The following is a 21,354-nucleotide window of genomic DNA, read 5'->3' on the forward strand; positions in this document are numbered from 1 at the left end:
GCAATTCTGCAGACGTGTAAAAGGCAGTGGAGTTCAGTTAGGTACTTTAAGCATGTGGAGCAGGAGTGCAAAGTCAAATGCACCATTAAGATGCAAGGGGAGGGCATTCTGGGTAAAACAGGCTTGTATCCTTACTGTGACTGTCCATCCTGTGGTGTGGAACCGGCCCAAAGTGGACACAGGTCCCAATCTAGTCCCTCCTGAGCACTACACAATATCTGAGAGACCACACAGAAAAGGCCCACTGAGGAGCTGAACAACGCAGTCAAAGTCAAATCCAACAGGTCCTGCCACTGGTCACTTTACGAGGAACACCTCTCCACCTGGGTATGTAGCTAGGGGAAAAGGAAGGCTGGGTTGGGGGCTGTTAACAGCCCATCCATGGAAGGTATCTATTGTTCTGGATAATAAATATACAATTTAAAAATTTTTGTAAAACTAGGTGTGTTTACCCACCCCTCACTGGGATCTGTGAATGCCCCACCCCCAACAGCTTAGTCACCCAGGGCTGGCTCCAGGCACCAGCTTAACAAGCAGGTGCTTGGGGCGGCCAAGGGAGAGGGGCGGCACCTGCGGCAATTCGGGGGCGGCAGGTCCCTCACTCCCTCTAGGAGCAAAGGACCTGCCGCTGAACTGCCGCCGCCGATCGCGGCTTTTTTTTTTTTTTTTCCTTGGGGCGGCAGAAATGCTGGAGCCGGCCCTGTAGTCACCTCTGTCTCCACTCTTCCACTCCCTGCAGAGCTGGCTAACACCAGTTAGGTTCTTCCACACACATCCTTTGCCATGAGAAGGTGATCTTGTCTGTTGCCCTCTTACCAGTCCGTCACTGGCTTGCTTCCGTCACTGCTGGTTGTACCCTGTTGACTGCAAAAAGCTGGTTTGGATTTACACCCTCTCTGGCTATAATTCTACCAGTCTCCCCCAGATTCACACCTCAGTCACAGGACAGCTGCAGAGGAAAGGCCAATGGAGGCGAAAGCTTTGATGTTCTACATGGCACTGCAAAAAAATGAGGGTAAAATCCTGGCTCCGTTGATGTTAATGGCAAAACTGCCATTGATGTGAGTGGGGCTAGGATGTAATCCAGACCCTTTAGGATACACTTGCGTATAGCGAAGTCTCTATGGTATTTGGGGATTATATAAATGTAGAATGGGGGAGAATGTAAGGTCAGCATGAAAAGTGCACCTTCAGCTGCACACAGGCAGTTGGCATGCGCAGTTGCTAGCCACTGTTACTCAGACTGGCATGGGTGCCATTTTCAGCACTCACCTGGCACTTTTGGCCTTCGAAGGCTTTTGCTAGCAATTAAACTTCAGAGGGGCTAAAATGATCCTGGTTTGGGGTTTTGCTCAGTTTTTGAGATCTGCCTCGAGTCATGCAATTTCTGACCAGAAAAAGGCTCGTTTTGTTAGCCCTAGTGGTGCTTATCGCTTCATGCAACCTGAGGGCCTGATTTTTGAAGTCCAATGGAAAGACTCCCATTGACTTAACATTAGTTTTCGATCAGAGCCTAAAGGAGCAAATACCTCTGCATTTTGTCAGTGTCTGCTGTCTTGTGAGGTGAATGGACTCCTGTCTCTTCACATACACCTTAGGTAGGGGAAGGTGGAGCTGAAGTGGAGACTGGGAATATGAGGCATTATACAGTACCTGCACTTCTGGCAGGGAAAAGCATATTTATGCAAAGAAACACCTGTCTGATCCATATGGGCAGAGTCTGTCACTGGGACTCATCTGAAACACCGCTCCCTGCTCCATCTCCTTCCTTTCCATGTACCAAGTTTTGGAACCCCTGCTTTAGAGTCTCCTGGATTTATTTAGAAGACTAGATGAAGTAGCCAACAGTGGTGGATTCCGGGGGGTTTATTGGCGTGTCAGTGAGCTCCGATGTGTAAGCGGGAAGTTGCCAATTTCCAGGGATTGTACTTAACAGGAAGGGCAGTCAGTGGAATTCCGAGGCATTTCCTCCTGTGCAGATTTGTTCTTTCTATTATCTGTGTATGGGCAGGGCCGGCGAACATCTGATATCTGATTTCTTTCTACAGAATGTTCAGTTCAGCTTCAGTATTTCCATGATAACATAATACAGACATCTCTGGCTTCAGTGGTAAAGAATTTAAGAGCAAAACTGGGCTTTCTGTCATCCCTTTACATTTCCGATAGGGCTTCTGATCAGAAATAAATTAGTAAGGGAAGCGATTTTTCCATGTTGTAGCTAAATGCACAAGGAGTGAAGGGGAATTAAGAGTAAGAGATCCATTTTCCTCAAACCCTTGTCTGCTGTAACGTGCAGGGAATTTTTCCTTTCATCTCTGCTGCAGAGTTCAGAACAACTTCTTCTAGTAGAAACAATCCCAAATAAGAAGTCTTTGTTATAACTAAATGACCAAGTTTATGCTGAGAGGGTGCGTGTTTAGCTTTTGGTTTAGCCCTCCAGTGCCACCAGCTACATTCCTAGAAAGTTCCTGGCTGCTTTTTTTTAAATTAGAGATGAGCCAAAGCTGTGACTCAATTGCCTAAAAATGCGGGCACCCACGTATAAAAATGTTGGCCTGTTTTGTCCCCAGTGTCTGGAAAGGTCTGCCTAGACTCAGATTTTCTTTTGCCTTTTGAGAAGAACTACAGCTCCAAGAGAAAAGTGCTGAAGATTAAAGACGCTGTGCTTGAGGGAAGAGTAATATCCGTTGACACTTGTCAGTAAGGTGACTGATACTTGCTGCCCTGCATAGGACCTGTGCCAGAAGACACCCTCTTTTAAGTAAGTAAATCTGAGCTTTCAGATCCAGTTTGGCCAAGAGAGATGCAGCCATTTGTTACAGCTCCGTGCTGCAGTAGGGGCTCCAGCTGCCTGTTGTCACTTAAGAATTTGCAGTGGAAAGAGGGGAGCTGGAGAGAGAAACGCCTACTCGAGTAATTTTCAGTGACGTGGGGGGGGGGTGTATTATTCAGGCTATAATTTTGTGTTTCCCAAAATAACTACTAAGTGCTCATCAGGCAGCAGCTGCCTTTTGTGTGAATCTCAAGTGCATTACACCCCCGGTGTGTCTTCTCTTACAGTCAATCTGAGAGGTGTTGTGATCTTTTGTTCAACCTGAGGTAGAAAGGTCTAGCTGGCACAGAAAGTGAGTGGGGTTCTGACCCCCAGAGCCAGGGTATAAAACTCTCAGCCCTGTATGAGGACATGAAAGGGCAGGCCACTTCCTCAGGGGGCAATAGGCCTGGGAGCTGTGGTTTCATCCCAACAATTGTGTTTGAATTCAGCTCAAGGTTTTAAATCTCTTCCACTGAAGACCTTTATTGATGGAAGATAATTTTACTTTTAAAGCCTGATTGGTTCCTGCTGGGGGAGGCCTTTAAATTAATAGAAGCCATGAGAGGCACATCCCAATTCTGCTTTGATCCCTGCAGGGTCGGTGCAAGGAAGTTTCGTGCCCTAGGCAGCTCCCCACCCCAGCTTACCAGTCATCACTTCTAACACCTCTCTTTCAGGCAGTTAGCATAGAATGTCCACCTTTTGCTCTATATCTGTGTGTGACTGTTGGGGCACTGGTTGAGCAGCAGACCCATAGTACAAGTGAAACCCAGTTCTCAGAGCCATTTGTTAATTGCCCTAGTTTTGTAACTAGGTGTTGGCGATTATTTCACATGTATCTGAAGAGGCAAACAGACCCAGAAGGTTCAAACTGACAAAAAGGTAGTTCTTGGAGTCTGCCTAATCTTGACTGGCCTACCTCTCGACGTAGCTTCTCCTGTGCTCAGGAGTCTGCACTAGCTCCCAGTTCCTTTTTGGGTATGATTCAAAGTGTTGGTAGTGATCTATAAAGACCCAAATAGTTGAGTTCCTGGTTGTCCTGTCTTGGTGGGTCAGGTGGTGACTGCTACGTCTGGTGAAGATAATCTCAAGTGCTTCAGCTAATGGCATAGAACAGGAGGTGATGTGCTGGTGCAAAAGCATCCCAAACTTTGGAATTTACTTTCTCCTCAATCCAGTGTAGCCAGAGTTCTGGCCTTTGGGATGTGCTGCAAAGCTTGCCCGTTAGGGTTCCGTGGAAGCGTTGAGTTAAGAAGTTGGTATGGGTGAGCTGTGGGCAGGGGAAGAGTCATTAGTCATCATGTTTGGAGGAGTTGGCAGGACTTTGCTGTTGATACTGGTCCAATTTGGAGCTGTGGAAGAATGTCTCTTCATTGAAATTGTGCACCAAGAGTATGTGACAGCAGCTTTCTACAAATCAAAGCAAGTCAATAGTAAATAAATTCCTGGGCCACAGGCAGCTCAATCTCAATTCCTATAAAACACCATTGAGACTTACATATAGTTTCCAGCTATAAATAAGCCCAACTCAAACACCCTGCAGCGACACTGCTCAAGCAATGAGTTCCCTGCTGTGGGTGTCGTTTCAGCAAGAAGCTGAAGGAAGGAAGTGAACTGGTTGGACACCATGGAGACCAGCTGCAGTTTTCTCAAGGTTTCATAACTGGATTAAGCAATTCCAACATTGCATGTTACTATGGATACTGTAAATTCATTGTCATGCAGAGCTTCTCCGTCCAAGTCTGGATCTTTAATTGCAGTCACTTTAACAGCAAGATGAGGGGCTTGGTTTTGATCTTGACTTTAGATGCCAACTCTGTGAAACCAGAATCAGAGCTGAGGTATACAAGTGTTGTTGAAGTTAACACAGCAAGTATCTGGGCCAAATTCTCAGCGTGTTTTTTGTAAATGGCAATAGCTCTGAACTCAGTAGCACTAGGAGTTAAACCAGCTGAGGATCCGAGCCCCTTGTGCCTAGCAGCAGGTTTCCCAGTAATAACAGGAGTTGTTACAATGTGTGTCTGTCTTGTAGCATTGTCCCATTAGGGTTTGGCGACAAGCTGTTGGAGTGTGAGTCTGTTTAATCGTCTCTCTCCTTTTAATTTTTTTTCTCTTTCAGTTTATGTACAGTTTTTTGTTTTGTTTTTTTTCCCCTGTGCTTAGGGCTTGTCTTCACATACAGCGGTGCAGCTTTAGTGAAGATGCTACTAACCAATGGGAAAGCTTCTCCCGTTGTCATAGTTAATCCACCTCCTCAACAAGCGGAGGTAGACTATGGTAGATAAACTGAGTTCCATGTGGTTCATTTTGCACATATGTCTCAAATAAGTCCTTAACCTGAGGTTCTTGTTGTGTGTGGACCTCAAAGACTCTCCATGGCACTGTTTACAGGCTGATTCTTTCTGTTCTTCATGCTGGTAGTGGCTGCCTTTCTGAGATGGCAGATTCATAGGCCATATAGATCAGCATTCCTCCATTGACTTAAACAGAGGTAGGCTGATTTACACCAGCTGAGGATCTGGCTCATCATTTGTAAAGTGCTTTTGGATCCTTTGGAATAAATTAGTGTATTATAAGATTATCACCACTCAGTTAACTCTCACATGCTGCTTTGAATTCAGACAATAAAGAAGAAAATTGTGCATGCTTCATACTTCTGTCACACCAAGTGCAGATTCTTTCTTGCAGTGCCCCATGTCTCCCCCTTCCTTCCCAGTCTGCGCACTCTACCTGTGTTTTACCAAACACAAGCGAGTAAGTCGGCCTGAATGTCGTGTATTTGACGTAGTAACGTGACCTGCTAATGTTCAACTTCTGTGCACCCTGGTGCACTTTCCAATAGGCATCAAGCTTTCTGGTTTAAGGTTTGACCTATTTGCCTATGTAGATGGTAAACTCTTCAGTGTGGCACTGTAATTTTTGTTGTGTTTGTACATTGCTTAGCACAATGAGCCTTGATCCTGGCTTAATGGTCATAGGTGCTACTACCTTACAAATAATTAACAATAGTCTTGAGCGTTGCTGATTGCCATTAACAGAATTAATCAGACTAGATCTCGATTTCAGCATTGTTGAGTACAGAGTGTGTATTTAATTCTCGCAGGCAGGCAGCTTGGGAGTTGGGGCAGTTTTAAGCACTGTAGCTGTTGCTCATTCTGCAGCTTCTATGCAGCCGTGACATCTGCAAAGCCCTTGTTTAAGTGACCACATGTAGACATTTGCTCTGAAACGGCCCACAAAGAGTTTTGTTAGCCATGATGGTTGTGATCTCAGTGGAAGGGATGTGCTATGACAGGGGTGGGCAAACTTTTTGACCCGAGGGCCACATCTGGGTATAGAAATTGTATGGCGAGCCATGAATGCTCACGAAATTGGGGGTTGGAGTGTGGGAGGGGGTGAGGGCTGGGGGGGTGTGGGCTCTAGGGTGGGGCCAGAAATGAGGAGTTCAGGGTGCAGGAGGAGGCTCCAGGTTGAGGTGCAGCTCCAGCTGGGGGTGTGGGCTCTGGATGGGGGTGCAGGATGAAGGGTTGGGGGTGCAGGAGGGTACTCCGGGCTGGGACCGAGGGGTTTGGAGGGCGGGAGGGGAATCAGAGCTGGGGTTGGGGCGCAGTCTCCAGGTGGCACTTACCTCAAGCAGCTCCTGGAAGCAGCAGCATGTCCACCCTCCGGCTCCTACGCGGAGGTGCGGCCAGGCAGCTCTGCGTGCTGCCCCATCCGCAGGTGCTACCCCTGCAGCTCCCATTGGCTGTGGTTCCCAGCCAATGGGAGCTGCAGAGGCAGCACTTGGGGCAGGGACAACATGCGGAGCCCCCTGGCTGCCCCTACGTGTTGGAGCCGGACAGGGGACATGCCGCTGCTTCCAGGAGCCATGCGGAGCCACAGCATGCACGCAGTGGGGCAAGCCACTGACCCTGCTCCCTGGCTGGAGCGCCAGAGCAGGGAAAGCCCTGGACCCTACTCCCCAGCGGGAGCTCAAGGGCCGGATTAAAACCCATGGAGGGCCAGATGCAGCCCCCGGGCCGTAGTTTGCCCACCCCTGTGCCATGAGGAACATTCTGTCCAAGTAACATGAAAGGCTTTAGCTCAGACTTTAACGGAAGGCATGCTTATTTAGAAGCTGGGCTTTTCTACTGCCTGTTTGTGTACACTGTAGGAACATCATGAGAAATATTTAAGTAATTCTGCTGCCTTTTCTTTAGGTCCATGTTCATCCACACTGGGCTGATATGATTTAAAAGTTTTCTGTTGCTGTTTGTTCGCTCTGAACAAACTAATTTAATGTCTGAATTTTCAATTCAATTTCTGCTGCTTCTCCGTAACTGCGATGGAGATGCCCCGCCCCCAGGGTGTGGCTCAAGCCTTCTCTGTCTTGCTTGCTGCTAGTAGTGGCGTCTCCCCTGATCTTGGGTTGTTTTTTGTGATGCCTGGTGACTCCTCCCTGTGCCTACGCACAAGGAGTGTTTTCTCTTGGGAAAGTGAATAATGCTACTAACTGGCAAGGAGGATAAAATCCAGAACATGCAAAACAATAAAGTACACAGCACAAACCCCCGCAAAAGAGATGACACACCCGCAACATAACAGTATAACAAAGGGGCGGGGACTTTATTGGGAGCAGGAAAATAGGATCTAGGGAGGGAAAGGGTTACAGGCAACTTGTACGTTTATAAACATCAACAATTTCCCACCTCCCAGCACTCTCAACTCTTCCCAACCCCCAGCTCCTTCCCTGGCAAATGACCTACTGGGGTTGCATACGGAGATGAGGGCTGCAGCCCTCTGAACATTGGCCAGTTTAAGTCTCCTTACAGTATCTTCATCCCTGGATGGAGCAGGGTCCTCTCCTGGCTCCCTAGTCTGCAGTCCTGTGGAGGTCTCAGCTGGCTCTCAGTAGCTAGTGCTGGTTGGATCTTTGCTACTCTGGACGCTCGTCTGTGCAGGGCTGGAACTGCCTGACCCGTGCACTGGATCCCATAGCAGTGTAAAGACTCCCTTTGACGGGAGACCGAGTTAATCAGACTCCCTGAGCTGTTCTACTTCTCTCTGAGCTCCCAAACTCAAAGCTCACAACTAGCCTCTGTCTCCAAGTCAGGCCATCACCATCACAGGCAATCTCCTGTCACTGGCCCAGCAAACTCTTGTTCATCTCACCCCATGCAGAAGCCTCCCTGTTGGCCTCAGCAGGAGTTTCTAGTCTATTCTGTGCCTGCCACTGACTCAGTGCATGCTGGGAAATGGTGTCTGAGGGCTCTGGTAGCCATTATTGCTGTAGTGCCTTGGGTAGGACCCCTTTGAAGCTCAGTCCACAGTTGGCCAACTCCAATTGGGGGATTACGCTACTCAATGTTGCCAGTTCCTCTAATGTGCACAAGGGCTATAGTTGAAATTTACACTGTGGACTAATTATTATCATTGTACTTTTTTGAAAATATTTCATTGGGGTTGAGGTTGGGATTTCTGAGAAAGTTGAAGGGATTAGTACTGAAAATATAACTCTTATGTCTACCGAGAAATAGCTTGTGGTTTATGGTGAGGTCAGCAAGTTGCATATATTTGTTCTCACTTGTGGCCTGCCTGCTACCAGATGACTGACAGCTTGGCTTTCAAACAGCTTGTCCAGAAACATCAGAGGACTAATATCTGCATATACTGTGAAGCACCTGGAAAAGAGGTGAAATCCTGGCCACGTTGAAGTCAATGGGAGTTTTGCCACTTACTTGGGTGAAAACCAGGCCCCACTCAAGGTCTCTGCCTTTTGGAGTGTTCAAGGAAAGGGTTTAGCCAGCTTTTATGGGATTGCACTGGGTACAAAGGAAAGGAGGATTTGACCTGCAACATGCAAAAGCAAGCAGTTATATTGATATGCTTAGTTGCCTCAAAACCTTCAGCCAAGCACATCACTCATGTATATGATGAGCTTGTGGTTAAGGAGACCAAGATCCAGGAGATAAGGGTTCATTTGCTAGCTCTGAGAGAGAGAGAGGGGAGTGTGTGTGTGTGTGTGCGCGTGCACTCCCTAGGCAAGTCACTTAAACTTTTTATACCTCTGGTTCCCATCTGTAAATTGGGAATAACACTGCCCTACCTTGCAGGAATGTTGTGAGGATAAATTCACTAAGTTATCTGAGCATGTCACACAAACTTTGTGATGGACACCATATAAATACCTATGTGCCCTCTTTCCCCCCCAATTCAGATGTTGCTGCTTGTTATAATGGACTGTCCCAGTTGTTATGGAGGAGTTTCTGCAATTCCATTCTGAAAGTAGGGATGTTTCTCTAAATATCTAATTACCTATGACTGTTCATTAATACTGGCAGGTGTCCCCAGTATTTCTTTCCTATTAGCATGTCAATACTCATCTCAGCTCAGGTGAGACAGAACCACGTGTCTTTTAATCTTGCAGTCCGTGTAGTCTCAATGTCCCATTCCTCTGGCAACACTGTAATATTTCTCCTCCTTTTTATACATGATGGCTTTCTCTTGCAAGAAAACATAAATGAATGTTCAGTGAACCAATTCTAGGAGTATAAGGAGAGATTTCTAGTGTGTGATTCTGATGGGAGTTCAAGGGATTCAGCTCCTTACAAAACCTGGATCTGAATTTGTGTAACCTGAATTTATTCCCTCATTTGCAGAAGTACTACAGGATCAAGTTGTTCTCGGTGGTGTATATTATATGGGAAAAAAAATCCCCATTTGGAAAATCGCATCTCAGCGTTTAGCAGTGACTGTAATTGGGAATGAAATATCCAAACTTGTGTTCTACTTCTCAACAGTTCAGTTGCTGTGTGATGATCAGAGAAGAGTAATGAGAACTGGATTCTGGAAAGCATTGATGCATGTTCCCTCATGTCAAAATAAAAAACAAAACAAAAATCCACACATGTCACAGCACAGTGAATCTTTTTGGTTGCATTGTCCTTATGCTTTCTAGGCATGTAATTGCTGCTACACTTTGAGTACAACTCTGAGGTCAGTATCCTACATTGTAGAACACATGGAGCACAAGGAGCAGGGAAATGTGCCCCTGAAAAATTAGACAAAATGTATCTCTAGCTGGGAGAGGTAGAGGGCGAGTGAGTGGGAAAGAGTAGGATCTAGTGCTTATAGCAGAGGAAGAAGAGCAGGGACTCCCAAGTCTCATTCCATGCTGTGCATCTTATTCATGGTTCAAAGGCTGTCCAACAGAAGCTGTACTGAACTTGTCCCGAGTGGAAGCGACTGTTGGCATTTCATAGGAATCAAAGGTTTTCTGTCCCATATCCTGTATTGGACTGCTGAGCACGTTGTACATTCTGACATGCCAGTCATTTGCACACATTTTCCTGTTGTACAATCAGCAAAGGATTCTGGGGCTGCCTCTTATTCATTGTTCACCATGCAAAACATTTCCTCCTGCTCAGATCAAATATGCAGTGAGGGTCAATCCCTGTGATCCTAGCTCCGCGTTAACTCACTCAGCTAAATCTCCAACAGAAGGCATTGGGAGTTTTTTGCATATGTAAGGACGGAATGAAAACTGAGTAAGGTCTCTGGGATTCGGCCCTGAGTAACATTAAAGCACTTGCCTGAGTGTGACCAGTGCAAAAATCTCTCCTTCCCAGTGGAGAGCTCTGGGGAAGCCTGTACCCCAGGGAAGTACAGCACCTAATGGGTGTCTGCCCCCCTGCAGCCTCCGGGGAATGCAGTAGCTGTTCCACCCAGTCATATGAGCTCTCGTCTACTGCCAGACAACCCTGCTAGAACTAGCACTAGCTAGAAGTGGGCTTGCCAAAGTGTGTAATCTCTAGAAAGCTGCTGGTTCTTGTGTTGTGGTAGCAATGCTCCTATGTGCATCCACACAGAGTTAAAAGCAAAACATAAATACTCTTCCTGGAAGGTTGCAACATAACACTCTTTATTTCTTAGAATTCAGAAGCAATCTAATACAACTATAACTAAATACAGAGAGACACATAGGTAGCAGCCTGCTAAGAGCAGCAAGCCTTAACTCACATTGTGCCAGATTGGCTCTTTTGCTGACAGACCGCTGAGGCCCATTCCCTCAGAGCCCCCTAGCCTGCAAGAAGGACCAGGAAATCCTTTAGAATTGAAGGTGATCGCCTTCCTGACAGTGAACGTGAATCCTGCATTGCTACCCTGGGGTCTCCTGTGCAAGCTATTCTAAACTTTATAGTGAGAGAGGACAAGCCTGCTAAGTGCCTTTTCATGTGTCAGCTGAACCAGGATTTGAACTCTAACCTGCTGCATCATCCATCACACCCTATTATGAGTGTTTGCCTGGCGTTTAGCAGGCAAGGCCCAAACTATAACTGTCTCTTGGATGTATGATGTATGTAATATGACACACTCAAGGAACTGATGGCTTGGGGTTCCTAATGGATTACGGTCACTGGTTCAAGTGCAACAAGAGTTGATAGTGACTGAAGAATAATTTGTAACTTAGCAGCTGTTTTGACCTTGTGTGCAGATTGATTTCATTGTCTCAGGCTAGTTGCTAGTGGAGAGGGAGCTGTTGTTGGGAGCTTTGTGACACATTTGGCACAGTGGCAGACTCTGTAGAAAGGGAATAAGCCGTGGAAACGTGGCCACCTTCCCTCCCATAGCAGTGGTCCATCTAGGTCAAGGTTGAGATGTGCGGGAAAAGGGGGAAGAGTTTGCATTGCCACTGTGCTCTGCCAGTCTTGTCACTAAAAGGACTTTTTCCTTCAGCGCTGCCCAGCCAGCACTAAAATCCTAATAAGAGCCCAGATTGTGAGTGGCTTCTTGGAAACCAATAAGGGTGAACAAGCGTCCGCTCTCACACCTCCCACAGTCCCTGAGGGCGGCTGCTTGCAATAGCAGTCCCTATGGAGTACAGAAACTGCTCACTCCTGCTCTTCTCCAGGATGCTGGAACGGGAGCAGGGAAGATGCAAGGTCATGGTCCCCCTTCTCCCTCCACCAGTCCAGAGTGAGGTTAATGGAAGGAATCCCAGCTGTGACTCCTCATGGAAACCGGTATCCAGGTAGCCATCTTGTTGTTGCTAATGCACGGTATGAGTCAGTCTTTCCTTTTCTCCTCCAGGTCTGACCCACTGGAAACATGGCTACGAGTGCTGTTCCAAGTGAAAACCTGCCCACATATAAACTGGTGGTGGTTGGGGACGGTGGCGTGGGGAAGAGCGCTCTCACCATTCAGTTCTTCCAGAAGATTTTTGTGCCAGACTATGACCCAACCATTGAGGATTCCTACCTGAAACACACGGAAATAGATGGCCAGTGGGCAATTCTTGATGGTGAGTAAACCTCCTTCCATTTGGGTCTGTCCATTCTGACAGTACCCAAGCACATCTGTGTACTGACCTTTTCTATATCTTGTTGGGTTTACAAGCATCTTCTACTCCAATTTAGGCTGTTTATAATTATACTGCAAACCACCTTGTGAGCTATTTGTACGTGCTAGGCAACTGGCTTCTTGTAAAGCTACAGGACTCATGCAGGTTCATAAAAACCTATGCATTACCAGGGAAGTTTATATGGGGGGATGCACTACGTTTAACTGCCCTATTTATGTGTCATATCAGTTCTTGTACAAATCATTCTGCAAATAGTAAATTCTCTTCATTGCGATGCCCTAGTGGGCAATCTTTCCCTTTCCGTGGCCCCTGTAATTCCTGATCACCTGTTATAACCAGTGCTTGGAAAAGCCTCGTGCCTTAGGTGTATGTGAGTGTGAAACTTGCCCTGGCAAGTGAGGGACCTGGAATATGAACATTAGATTGAGATACACCCGAGTCATCTGAAGGCATCCACATTCAGCAGAATTATAGTGCCTGTTGTTAAGGCTATATTTAATAGTCATTGCTATTAAATATCATTTGGGGTTAAATTGATTCTCTGGGGTGACGTCCTGCCTAAGTGGTGTATGCTGTAATAATAGTAAATGGATACTTGAGTGAGGACTACAATTAAAATATCCACTGCAGAAGATTTTATCCTCCAATAATTAAAGAACTGTGGTACCAATTGCATCCCATCATGTGACGGAATTGGTTCTGTGATGGGTTACATTTAAGTCCACCTTTTAACATACCAGTTAGATGCCTGTCTGCTGTGTGGTGGTGCTTGTAACGGAAGATAGATCACTTGTGCTTCTGTTCTTGTTCATGCAAGAAAAATAAACTGAACTGGCTAAAATTGCAACATAGTCGTTCTTTAAAAAGGAAAATAGGTTGACCAGAAGCTCTAAGGGAAATTGTTTTCCGTCAGAAACCAAACTCTTCAGATGGTTTTATTTACAACGTACAATATCAATATTAATGCATATGTATACTTGTACTTGGATGATGTAAACTGTGTGCTTCACTATGGTTTGTGTGACAAGTTAAGGAATTTCACTCCCCCTCCCTCCCCCCCCCCCCCAGCATTTCAGCGCAATCACTAAAAAGCAACAAAATCAGCCTGAAAATGATATTGGTCCATAGTAATGCAGAAAAGTCTGAAGTATTCAATAAATATTTCTGTATGTATTTGGGGGGGGGGGAGATGATGTAGTCATTTCATATGGTGAGGATAATGTTCTTTCCAGTCCACTAATACCTCAGAATGATATTAAACAGCGGCTACTAAAGACAGATCTTTTTAAATCAGCAGGTCCAGATAACTTGCATCCAAGAGTTTGAAAAGAGCTGGCTGAAGAGCTCATTGGACCGTTAATGTTGATTTTTTTTTTTTTCAATAAGTCTGGAGCACTAGGGAAGTTACAGAAGACTGGAAGAAAGCTAGTGCTGTGCCAATTTTTAAAAAGGGTAAACGGACTGACCCAGATAATTATAGGCCTGTCAGTCCGACATTGGTCCCAGGCAAGATAATGGAGTGGCTGATATGGAACTCAATTTAATGAAGAATTAAAGGAAGGTAATCTAATTAATGCTAGTCACGTGGGTCTGAAAAATAGATCCTGTCAAACTAACTTATATATATATTTTTTTTTAATGAGATTACAGGTTGCGTTGATAAAGATAATAGTTTTCAGAGTAGCAGCCGTGTTAGTCTGTATCCGCAAAAAGAACAGGAGTACTTGTGGCACCTTAGAGACTAACAAATTTATTAGAGCATAAGCTTTCATGGGCTACAACCCACTTCTTCGGATGCATATAGAGTGAAACATATATATATATATATATACACACACACATACAGAGAGCATGAACAGGTGGGAGTTGTCTTACCAACTCTGAGAGGCCAATTAAGTAAGAGGGGGGAAAAAAAACTTTTGAAGTGATAATCAAGATAGCTCAGTACAGACAGTTTGATAAGAAGCAAGTGTGAAAATACTTACAAGGGGAGATAGATTCAATGTTTGTAATGGCTCAGCCATTCCCAGTCTTTATTTAATCCTGAGTTGATTGTGTCTAGTTTGCATATCAATTCCAGCTCAGCAGTCTCTCGTTGGAGTCTGTTTTTGAAGTTTTTCTGTTTTTTAAGATAGCCACCCGCAGGTCTGTCATAGAATGGCCAGACAGGTTAAAGTGTTCTCCCACTGGTTTTTGAGTATTATGATTCCTGATGTCAGATTTGTGTCCATTAATTCTTTTGCATAGAGACTGTCCGGTTTGGCCAATGTACATGGCAGAGGGGCATTGCTGGCACATGGTGGCATATATCACATTGGTAGATGTGCAGGTGAACAAGCCCCTGATGGTATGGCTGATGTGATTAGGCCCTATGATGATGTCACTTGAATAGATATGTGGACAGAGTTGGCATCGGGCTTTGTTACAAGGATAGGTTCCTGGGTCAGTGTTTTTGTTCAGTGATGTGTGGTTGCTGGTGAGTATTTGCTTTAGGTTGGGGGGTTGTCTGTAAGCGAGGACAGGTCTGTCTCCCAAGATCTGTGAGAGTAAAGGATCATCTTTCAGGATAGGTCGTAGATCTCTGATGCGCTGGAGAGGTTTTAGTTGGGGGCTGAAGGTGACAGCTAGTGGTGTTCTGTTATTTTCTTTGTTGGCCCTGTCTTGTAGGAGGTGACTTCTGGGTACTCGTCTGGCTCTGTCAATCTGTTTTTTCACTTCAGCAGGTGGGTATTGTAGTTTTAAGAATGCTTGATAGAGATCTTGTAGGTGCTTGTCTCTATCTGAGGGATTGGAGCAAATGCGGTTATATCTTAGAGCTTGGCTGTAGACAATGGATCGTGTGGTGTGTCCTGGATGGAAGCTGGAGGCATGTAGGTAAGTGTAGCGGTCAGTAGGTTTCCGGTATAGGGTGGTATTTATGTGACCATCGCTTATTAGCACAGTAGTGTCCAGGAAATGGACCGCTTGTGTGGATTGATCTAGGCTGAGGTTGATGGTGGGATGGAAGTTATTGAAATCATGGTGGAATTCCTCAAAGGCTTCTTTTCCATGGGTCCAGATGATGAAGATGTCATCAATGTAGCGCAAGTAGAGTAGGGGCGTTAGGGGACGAGAGCTAAGGAAGCGTTATCACCAAGATAATAGTGTTGATGTGCTATACTTTAGACTTCTATATGGTGTTTGACTTGGTATTGCATGACATTTTGATTTAAAAAAAAAAAACAACAACAAACTAGAGCAATATAAAACTAACATGGCACACGTTAAATGGATTAAAAGTTGGCTAATAGATCTCAAAATGTAACTAGGGAATCAACATACCTGCTCAATGATATTAGTGGGATCCCACAGGTACTAATTCTTGGCCCTATACTATTTTAATATATTTACCAGTGACCTGGAAGAGAACATAAAATCATCACTGAGAACATTTGCAGGTAACACACAAGCCAGGGGATGGTAAATAATGAAGTGGATGGATCACTGATTCAGAGCAATCTGGATCTCTTGGTTAGCTGGGTGTGAGCAATCAATACATGTTTTAATACAACTAAATGTAAGAGTACACCTCTAGGAACAAAAAATGCAGGCCATACTTACAGAGCGGGGGACTATGCTGGGAAACAGTGACTCGGGGGGAGGGGTGGGTGGAAATTGGGAGTCATGGTGGAATAATCCACTGAACATGAGGTCCAAGTGCAACAGTGTGGCCAAAAGGGGTAATGCAATCCTGGGATGCATAAACAGGGAAAATTTTGAATAGGAATAGAGATTCTTTCACCTCCGTATTTAGCACTGGTGTGACCTGCTGGAATATTTTTTGCTGTTCACGGTTCAAGAAGATAGTTCAAAGAAGAGCCCAAGAATGATTAAAGAATTAGAAAACCTGCCTTACAGTGATAACTTTCTCTTTGTTAGACTCAAGAGGCTCAATCTAGTTTAAGAGGTGACTTGTAAGTAACAACACGGGGAACAAATATTTAATAATGGTCTCTTCAATCTAGCAGTGAAAGATCTAAAATGATGCAATGGCTGAAAGTTGAAGCTAGACCAATTCAGATTGGAAATAAGGTGTAACATTTTGAAGAGTGAGGGTAATTGACCACTGGAAAACTTCACCAAGAGTCATGGTGGATTTTCCATCACTGGCAACTTTTAAAACAAGATTGGATGGTTTTTCTAAAAGATCTGCTCTAGGAATTATTTTGGGGTCATTCTATATCCTCTGTTATACAGAGGGCCATACTAGATCATCACAGTGGTCCCTTCTGGCCTTGGGATCTAAATCAATGAACCATTAAGACATAATCCTCCAGACCAACCACAAATCACATGTATAAACACCCCCGCAGACTCCTGAGTTCCAATATCATGAACCAGTCCCAAAGCACGTGTCCAATTTCTCATAAGCACATAGTCAACCCAAAACCGTAACTTTAGCCTGGAATGCTATTTTTTCTGGTAGTGCTCAAGATGTTCTGGGGCTTTGGATATGTGACGTTTGGCATTTGTGGCAACTTTAATTTTTTTAAACTACAGCCAGAAAGAGGGAGGGGAAGCCACCAGTATCTTTTTAAAAGGAGCTTTTTTAAATCTTCAAAAATTCTTAATTTTTTTGGATCAAAATTATTTTACTGAGAATTCAGCTGCATGCTAAGACATTATGGTTACCTTTTAGTGAAGAAAAGCAGTGCCTAAAGTGTATAAAGGAAGGCTATAAATCTTGTTTTAAGGCCTCAATCCTGAAAAAATGCATGTGCTTAAGCACATTAGTAGTCAATCACTCATGCTTAACTTTAAGCATGTGTGAGTGTTTGCAGGTTCAGGGCATAAATATGTATTGTGATGTTTGCTTTATTGCCTCTTTTCTCCCCCCCCCCCCCGTGAGCTTTTATTTAACTAATTATTTTTATTCCAGTATTACATCAGATACAAGCCAGATCCTGCTGTTAACTGTAGCCTGCCACTGTCTGATTTGCCTCCTTTGTCCAGAACCCTGCCTTCTAAACTGACAAGTGACCTTTGCTCTCTGCAGCCACGCCATGCATTCTTGCATCACAATAACAGCTGCTCCACACTAGGGCTGGTCAAAACATGTATTTTGTTTTCAGCAGAAAAAAATTCCAAGAAAACACTTTTTTTTTTTTTTAATACTTGCATGTAACTTTTTTGGGTTTTCATCAAAAACACCAAATCAACTTTTTTCTGCTGTCAACAAATGGAAGTTTTTTTTTTCTCACAGAACATTCTGTTTCAATAAAAAGCCATTTTTTCACCCCCTGGAAAAAGGCTTTGAATAAACAATTTTGAGTAGCTCTTCTCCACACATCTCATCACATCCGGGATTTAATTCAGCCCTACCCTGGAACTGCATTCTGGGAACCCCACTTGGCTTTAGAATCCTTATGCCACTGCTGTTGTACTGCCTCAAAGGTGAAACTGCAGCAGCCTTTATATCTTTCCCTTTATTCATCCAGCATTAGAAAACTCACCATACACCCGTGAGGTCAGCAAGTGGGGAAGAAAAGGACATTCTTGTTTGAAACTGCATGTAGCCCTTGCCATCCCCCTTGAGAGAAGAAAGGGTTTCTCTGACCTGTTTCCTTTGACACTGTTCCTTAAGGGCCTGTTGCAAAGCCCATTAAGATCAATGGGTGTCTTTTCCATTGAGTTATCTGGGCTTTTGATCAGGTTCCAGTATCACAGAACAATTCAAATCCTTAGACAGCTGGTCGCATGCTAGGTACCTACTTTAGCATGAGTGGTTAAAGCAATACAGTCGGGGAGAAGCATGACAGAAGTGTAAAGATGCATCACGCTACCCTTCAGACTCATCTGTCTTCCTTTAATTATACTTCATTTGCAGTTAAATCCTTCACTGGGTGATTTGTTTTTTTTTTTTTTTCTTTTTTTTATCCAGTGCTTGTAAAAAAGGATTAGGACTGGCTGTGGAGGATGTGATTGCCAAGTGAAGACATACGATGAGGGGGCTTTATAAGCATCTAGTGATGCAGAAGTAAATATAACACACAAGCTGGAATGGGTAGGCATTTGACAACTTTGTTCCAAAAACACAGTCCACCTTCTTTGGAGTTCCTCTCCAAGCCTCTATGCTGTCCATGAGCTGTAATAATGTCCCAACATTGCCCTGTAAAATGCTTTGTGCTAACCAGCTCGGGTTTTTCCTCTCCTACACAAGAAGGGCAAGTGTAGGTCTTGTTTAACAGAAGCTGGCAACATGATGGAACTTTTTTAATTGGGCTATATAATTTCTTTACTCTTTCTCACTTGAACTAGGTTTAAATGCAATTTGCTTTTATTTCATTTTTCAGACCTTGGAGTCAAACCGGGGCTCTAACCCATCTACGGGGGACTTGCTCTCTGAGCTTGTTCAGGTCACTTATTCTCAGTGTCTGTTTTCCTAATTATAAAGAGGGGACAATAGTATTGCCCTACCTCACAGAGGTATTGTGGGACTTATTGGTAGGGAAGCACCTTAAGAGGATTGTATGCAAGATACTGATACAAAAGTGCAAAGATAATTATTAATGGTCCTAACCAATCCAGCTTGCAGGACTGTCCCTGCAGTGTTCGGGGCACATTGCTGGTGACTACTATAGAGTGCTTTATTAAATAAGGGACGTGCACCTAAAGGCAAGTGCTAACTGTGAATTATAGGATGCTGTCTCCTTAGGGATGTTTTATGAGAACAGGCTCCATTGTCTCTGCACTCAGTTATTTTCATTATTTCCTGCTGGCCTGTGAGGTCAAAGTGGCCATATCATACTGGATTAGATGTAGTCCTACACACAGAGTGTACAGGCACATGTTGCAGGTTAGAATTAAATAGCTCTCAGAGTTAATCTAATTTGGTTAGCTGTATCTTTAAGGGAGTTTCAGTCACCGATTTTTCTTGCCCCTCTTTCTGTACACAGGCTGAATTAGTAAGCAGCAGAGGGTTTATTTTTATGTGACTGTTAAATGCCAATCTGGAATTATTATTCTGTACGTGGAGCCACCATGGAATGCTTTCACAAGGCTAAAATTCCTAGGGGCTCAAGTCACACCCAGGGAAATGGGGGAGTCCAAAACCGCCTTGTTTCGCTGATAAGATGAAGGTTTGGTTGGCACCTTGCTGGACCTAACTTGTCATGATTGACTTGTCTGCACCTTTTGTAGGCTCCCTGGGCTAGATTCTCAGCTGGTGTAAAGCAATGTAACTGCATTGACTTTGGATCTACACTGAATTCAACCAGCTGAGGATCCGATCCTCTGTAAAATTTCAGACTGGGGTAGGGAGGGGAAGCTGGTAACTGTTGCCTATGCGTTTGGGTGCAGAACCTACTGTGTACCTTTTTTTTCCTGGGCATTACTGTTACACACGTGTGTGTTTGTTTCTAAAGACCCACATAAACTCCAATTCTGTGCTCTGTCTCCTGATTGCTAAACCAGTTAGTGAAAGTGACCCATTCCCTGGGGGCCAGTGCGTGGTGACCCCTGCATTCTCCAGTGGTTTGTGCCGTCTAGTTTTAAGTGCCTCACCTTTTTGGGACCTCCCAGTTACGAGGTTATTCCAATCTTTCTAGCAGCACTTACTAGAGAGAAGATTTTTCCTGATATTCAGCTTGTTTTTCTTTTTAGTTCATGCCTTTGCTCCTAGTTATTCTGTCTTTGTGCATACTCCCCTAGGAGCCTGATCCAAACCCGTCAAGTCAATGGAAAGACTCCAGTAGACTTGGATCAGGCCCTACATAATCCATAATCCCGCTCCATCCTGTGTGTTTAAACCCTTGAAATAACTGCAGACCGTTATCCTGACCCCATACGTGTGTGTGTGTGTGTGTGTGCGCGCGCTTGCTTGCTTGCTTGCTTGCTTGCTTGCTTGCTTGCTTAGGATCTCTCTGTCCTGCTTTGCATTTCTCACTGTGAGGCAGGATGTTGCTGCAGGTCCTAAGACCACTTGAATTTGACTGTCTGTCTGCTTTTCCACTAAAGAAGCTTGGGAATTGTCTGACCAGAAGACGAAGGGTTGGGGTGTCTTCAGGCTCCTTCAGTCTTGCCTGGTGGTGGTTTTTTTAATCAGGTAGTTTCACTGAATGAGCTAAATTTTAGCTTAAGCTGCTTCTTTTATTACTTGGGGTTTGTGACCTTCTAAGAGGCTTATTTTATTTTTGTCTTTCTGCCAGGAAAATGTCAATGTTGCAACATAGAAAACACAAGGCTTTGAATTCTTGCCTATTTGTCAGAGAAAAGGCCCTTTTTTACTAATCGGATCTTTACTCTGTTTGTTGAAATGGAAGCTGTTCTTTAGAGGGCTTCTCCGTCTTCGTAAAGGCCCTTTTCTTTCCCCTAAAGAAAGGGCAAGAATTCAAGTACTTGTGTTTTTCCATGTTACAACATCTGTGTGTTTAGTTAGAGCACAATGCAGAGGCTTATAAAGGCCGAAGTGTTTCCTCATTGCATGGCTTTCCCCTGCAGAAAACTATCACATGATAAGAGCAGGATGGGAGCAACAGAGAGCTGACTAGGCCAAAGGCAAATCCATCCTGAAAACTGGTACAGTGAGCTAGTTTTCACTAGAGATGGGCCCAAGATGTGGAGTTCAGATCCAGACCTGAACTCTTGCTCTTCCCCCCCACACACAAACACACAGCCCTACCTCCAGGGAGTTCAGATCTGGTTGTCTGGGTCAGATCTAACTTTAGTTTACACCAAAGAAGGAACACTGAAATAATATTAAATTAGGGTTACCATAATCCAGCAAGCAAAAAAGAGGACGGGAGGAGCCCCGCCCCGTCCTGCCCTAGCCCCGCCCCTGCCCCTCCCACTTCCCCCAACCCTCCCCCCCGCTCCTTGTCCCCTGACTGCCCCCTCCTGGGACCCCTGCCCCTAACTGCCCCCCAGGACTCCACCCCCTACCTAAGCCTCCCTGCCTCTTGTCCCCTGACTGCCCCCTCCTGAGACCCTCCCCCCATCCTAACTGGCCCCCTAGCACCCTACCCCCTACCTGTACCCTGACTGCCCCAACCCTTATCCACACCCCCACCCCCAGACAGACCCCTGGGACTCCCATGCCCCATCCAACCACTCCGCACCCCCTGACAGCCCGCCCCAGAACTCCCGACCCATCTAAACCCCTCTGCTCCCTGTCCCCTGACTGCTCCGATCCGTCTCCCCACCCCTGCCACCTGACAGCCCC

At 45.1% G+C, this 21,354-nt stretch overlaps 1 protein-coding gene across 2 annotated transcripts in view; it reads left to right on the forward strand.

Moving 5' to 3' along the window:
* The window catches only part of MRAS (muscle RAS oncogene homolog), a 65,495-nt gene that overhangs the window by 14,998 nt on the left and 29,143 nt on the right, over positions 1-21,354 (forward strand). The window contains exons 1-2 of one of the 2 annotated variants that reach the window (XM_029910564.1): positions 2,709-2,761; positions 11,885-12,095. In XM_029910564.1, the coding sequence (XP_029766424.1) occupies positions 11,903-12,095 (193 nt within the window). In that variant the 5' untranslated portion in view covers positions 2,709-2,761; positions 11,885-11,902. Of the gene's footprint in view, positions 1-2,708; positions 2,762-11,884; positions 12,096-21,354 lie in introns of those variants that run through there. The other variant, XM_024215928.2, reaches the window with a different exon arrangement.

This window comes from Terrapene carolina, unplaced genomic scaffold (genome assembly GCF_002925995.2).
Source record: "Terrapene carolina triunguis isolate 2854851 unplaced genomic scaffold, T_m_triunguis-2.0 Scaffold62, whole genome shotgun sequence".
NCBI lineage: Eukaryota > Metazoa > Chordata > Testudines > Emydidae > Terrapene > Terrapene triunguis.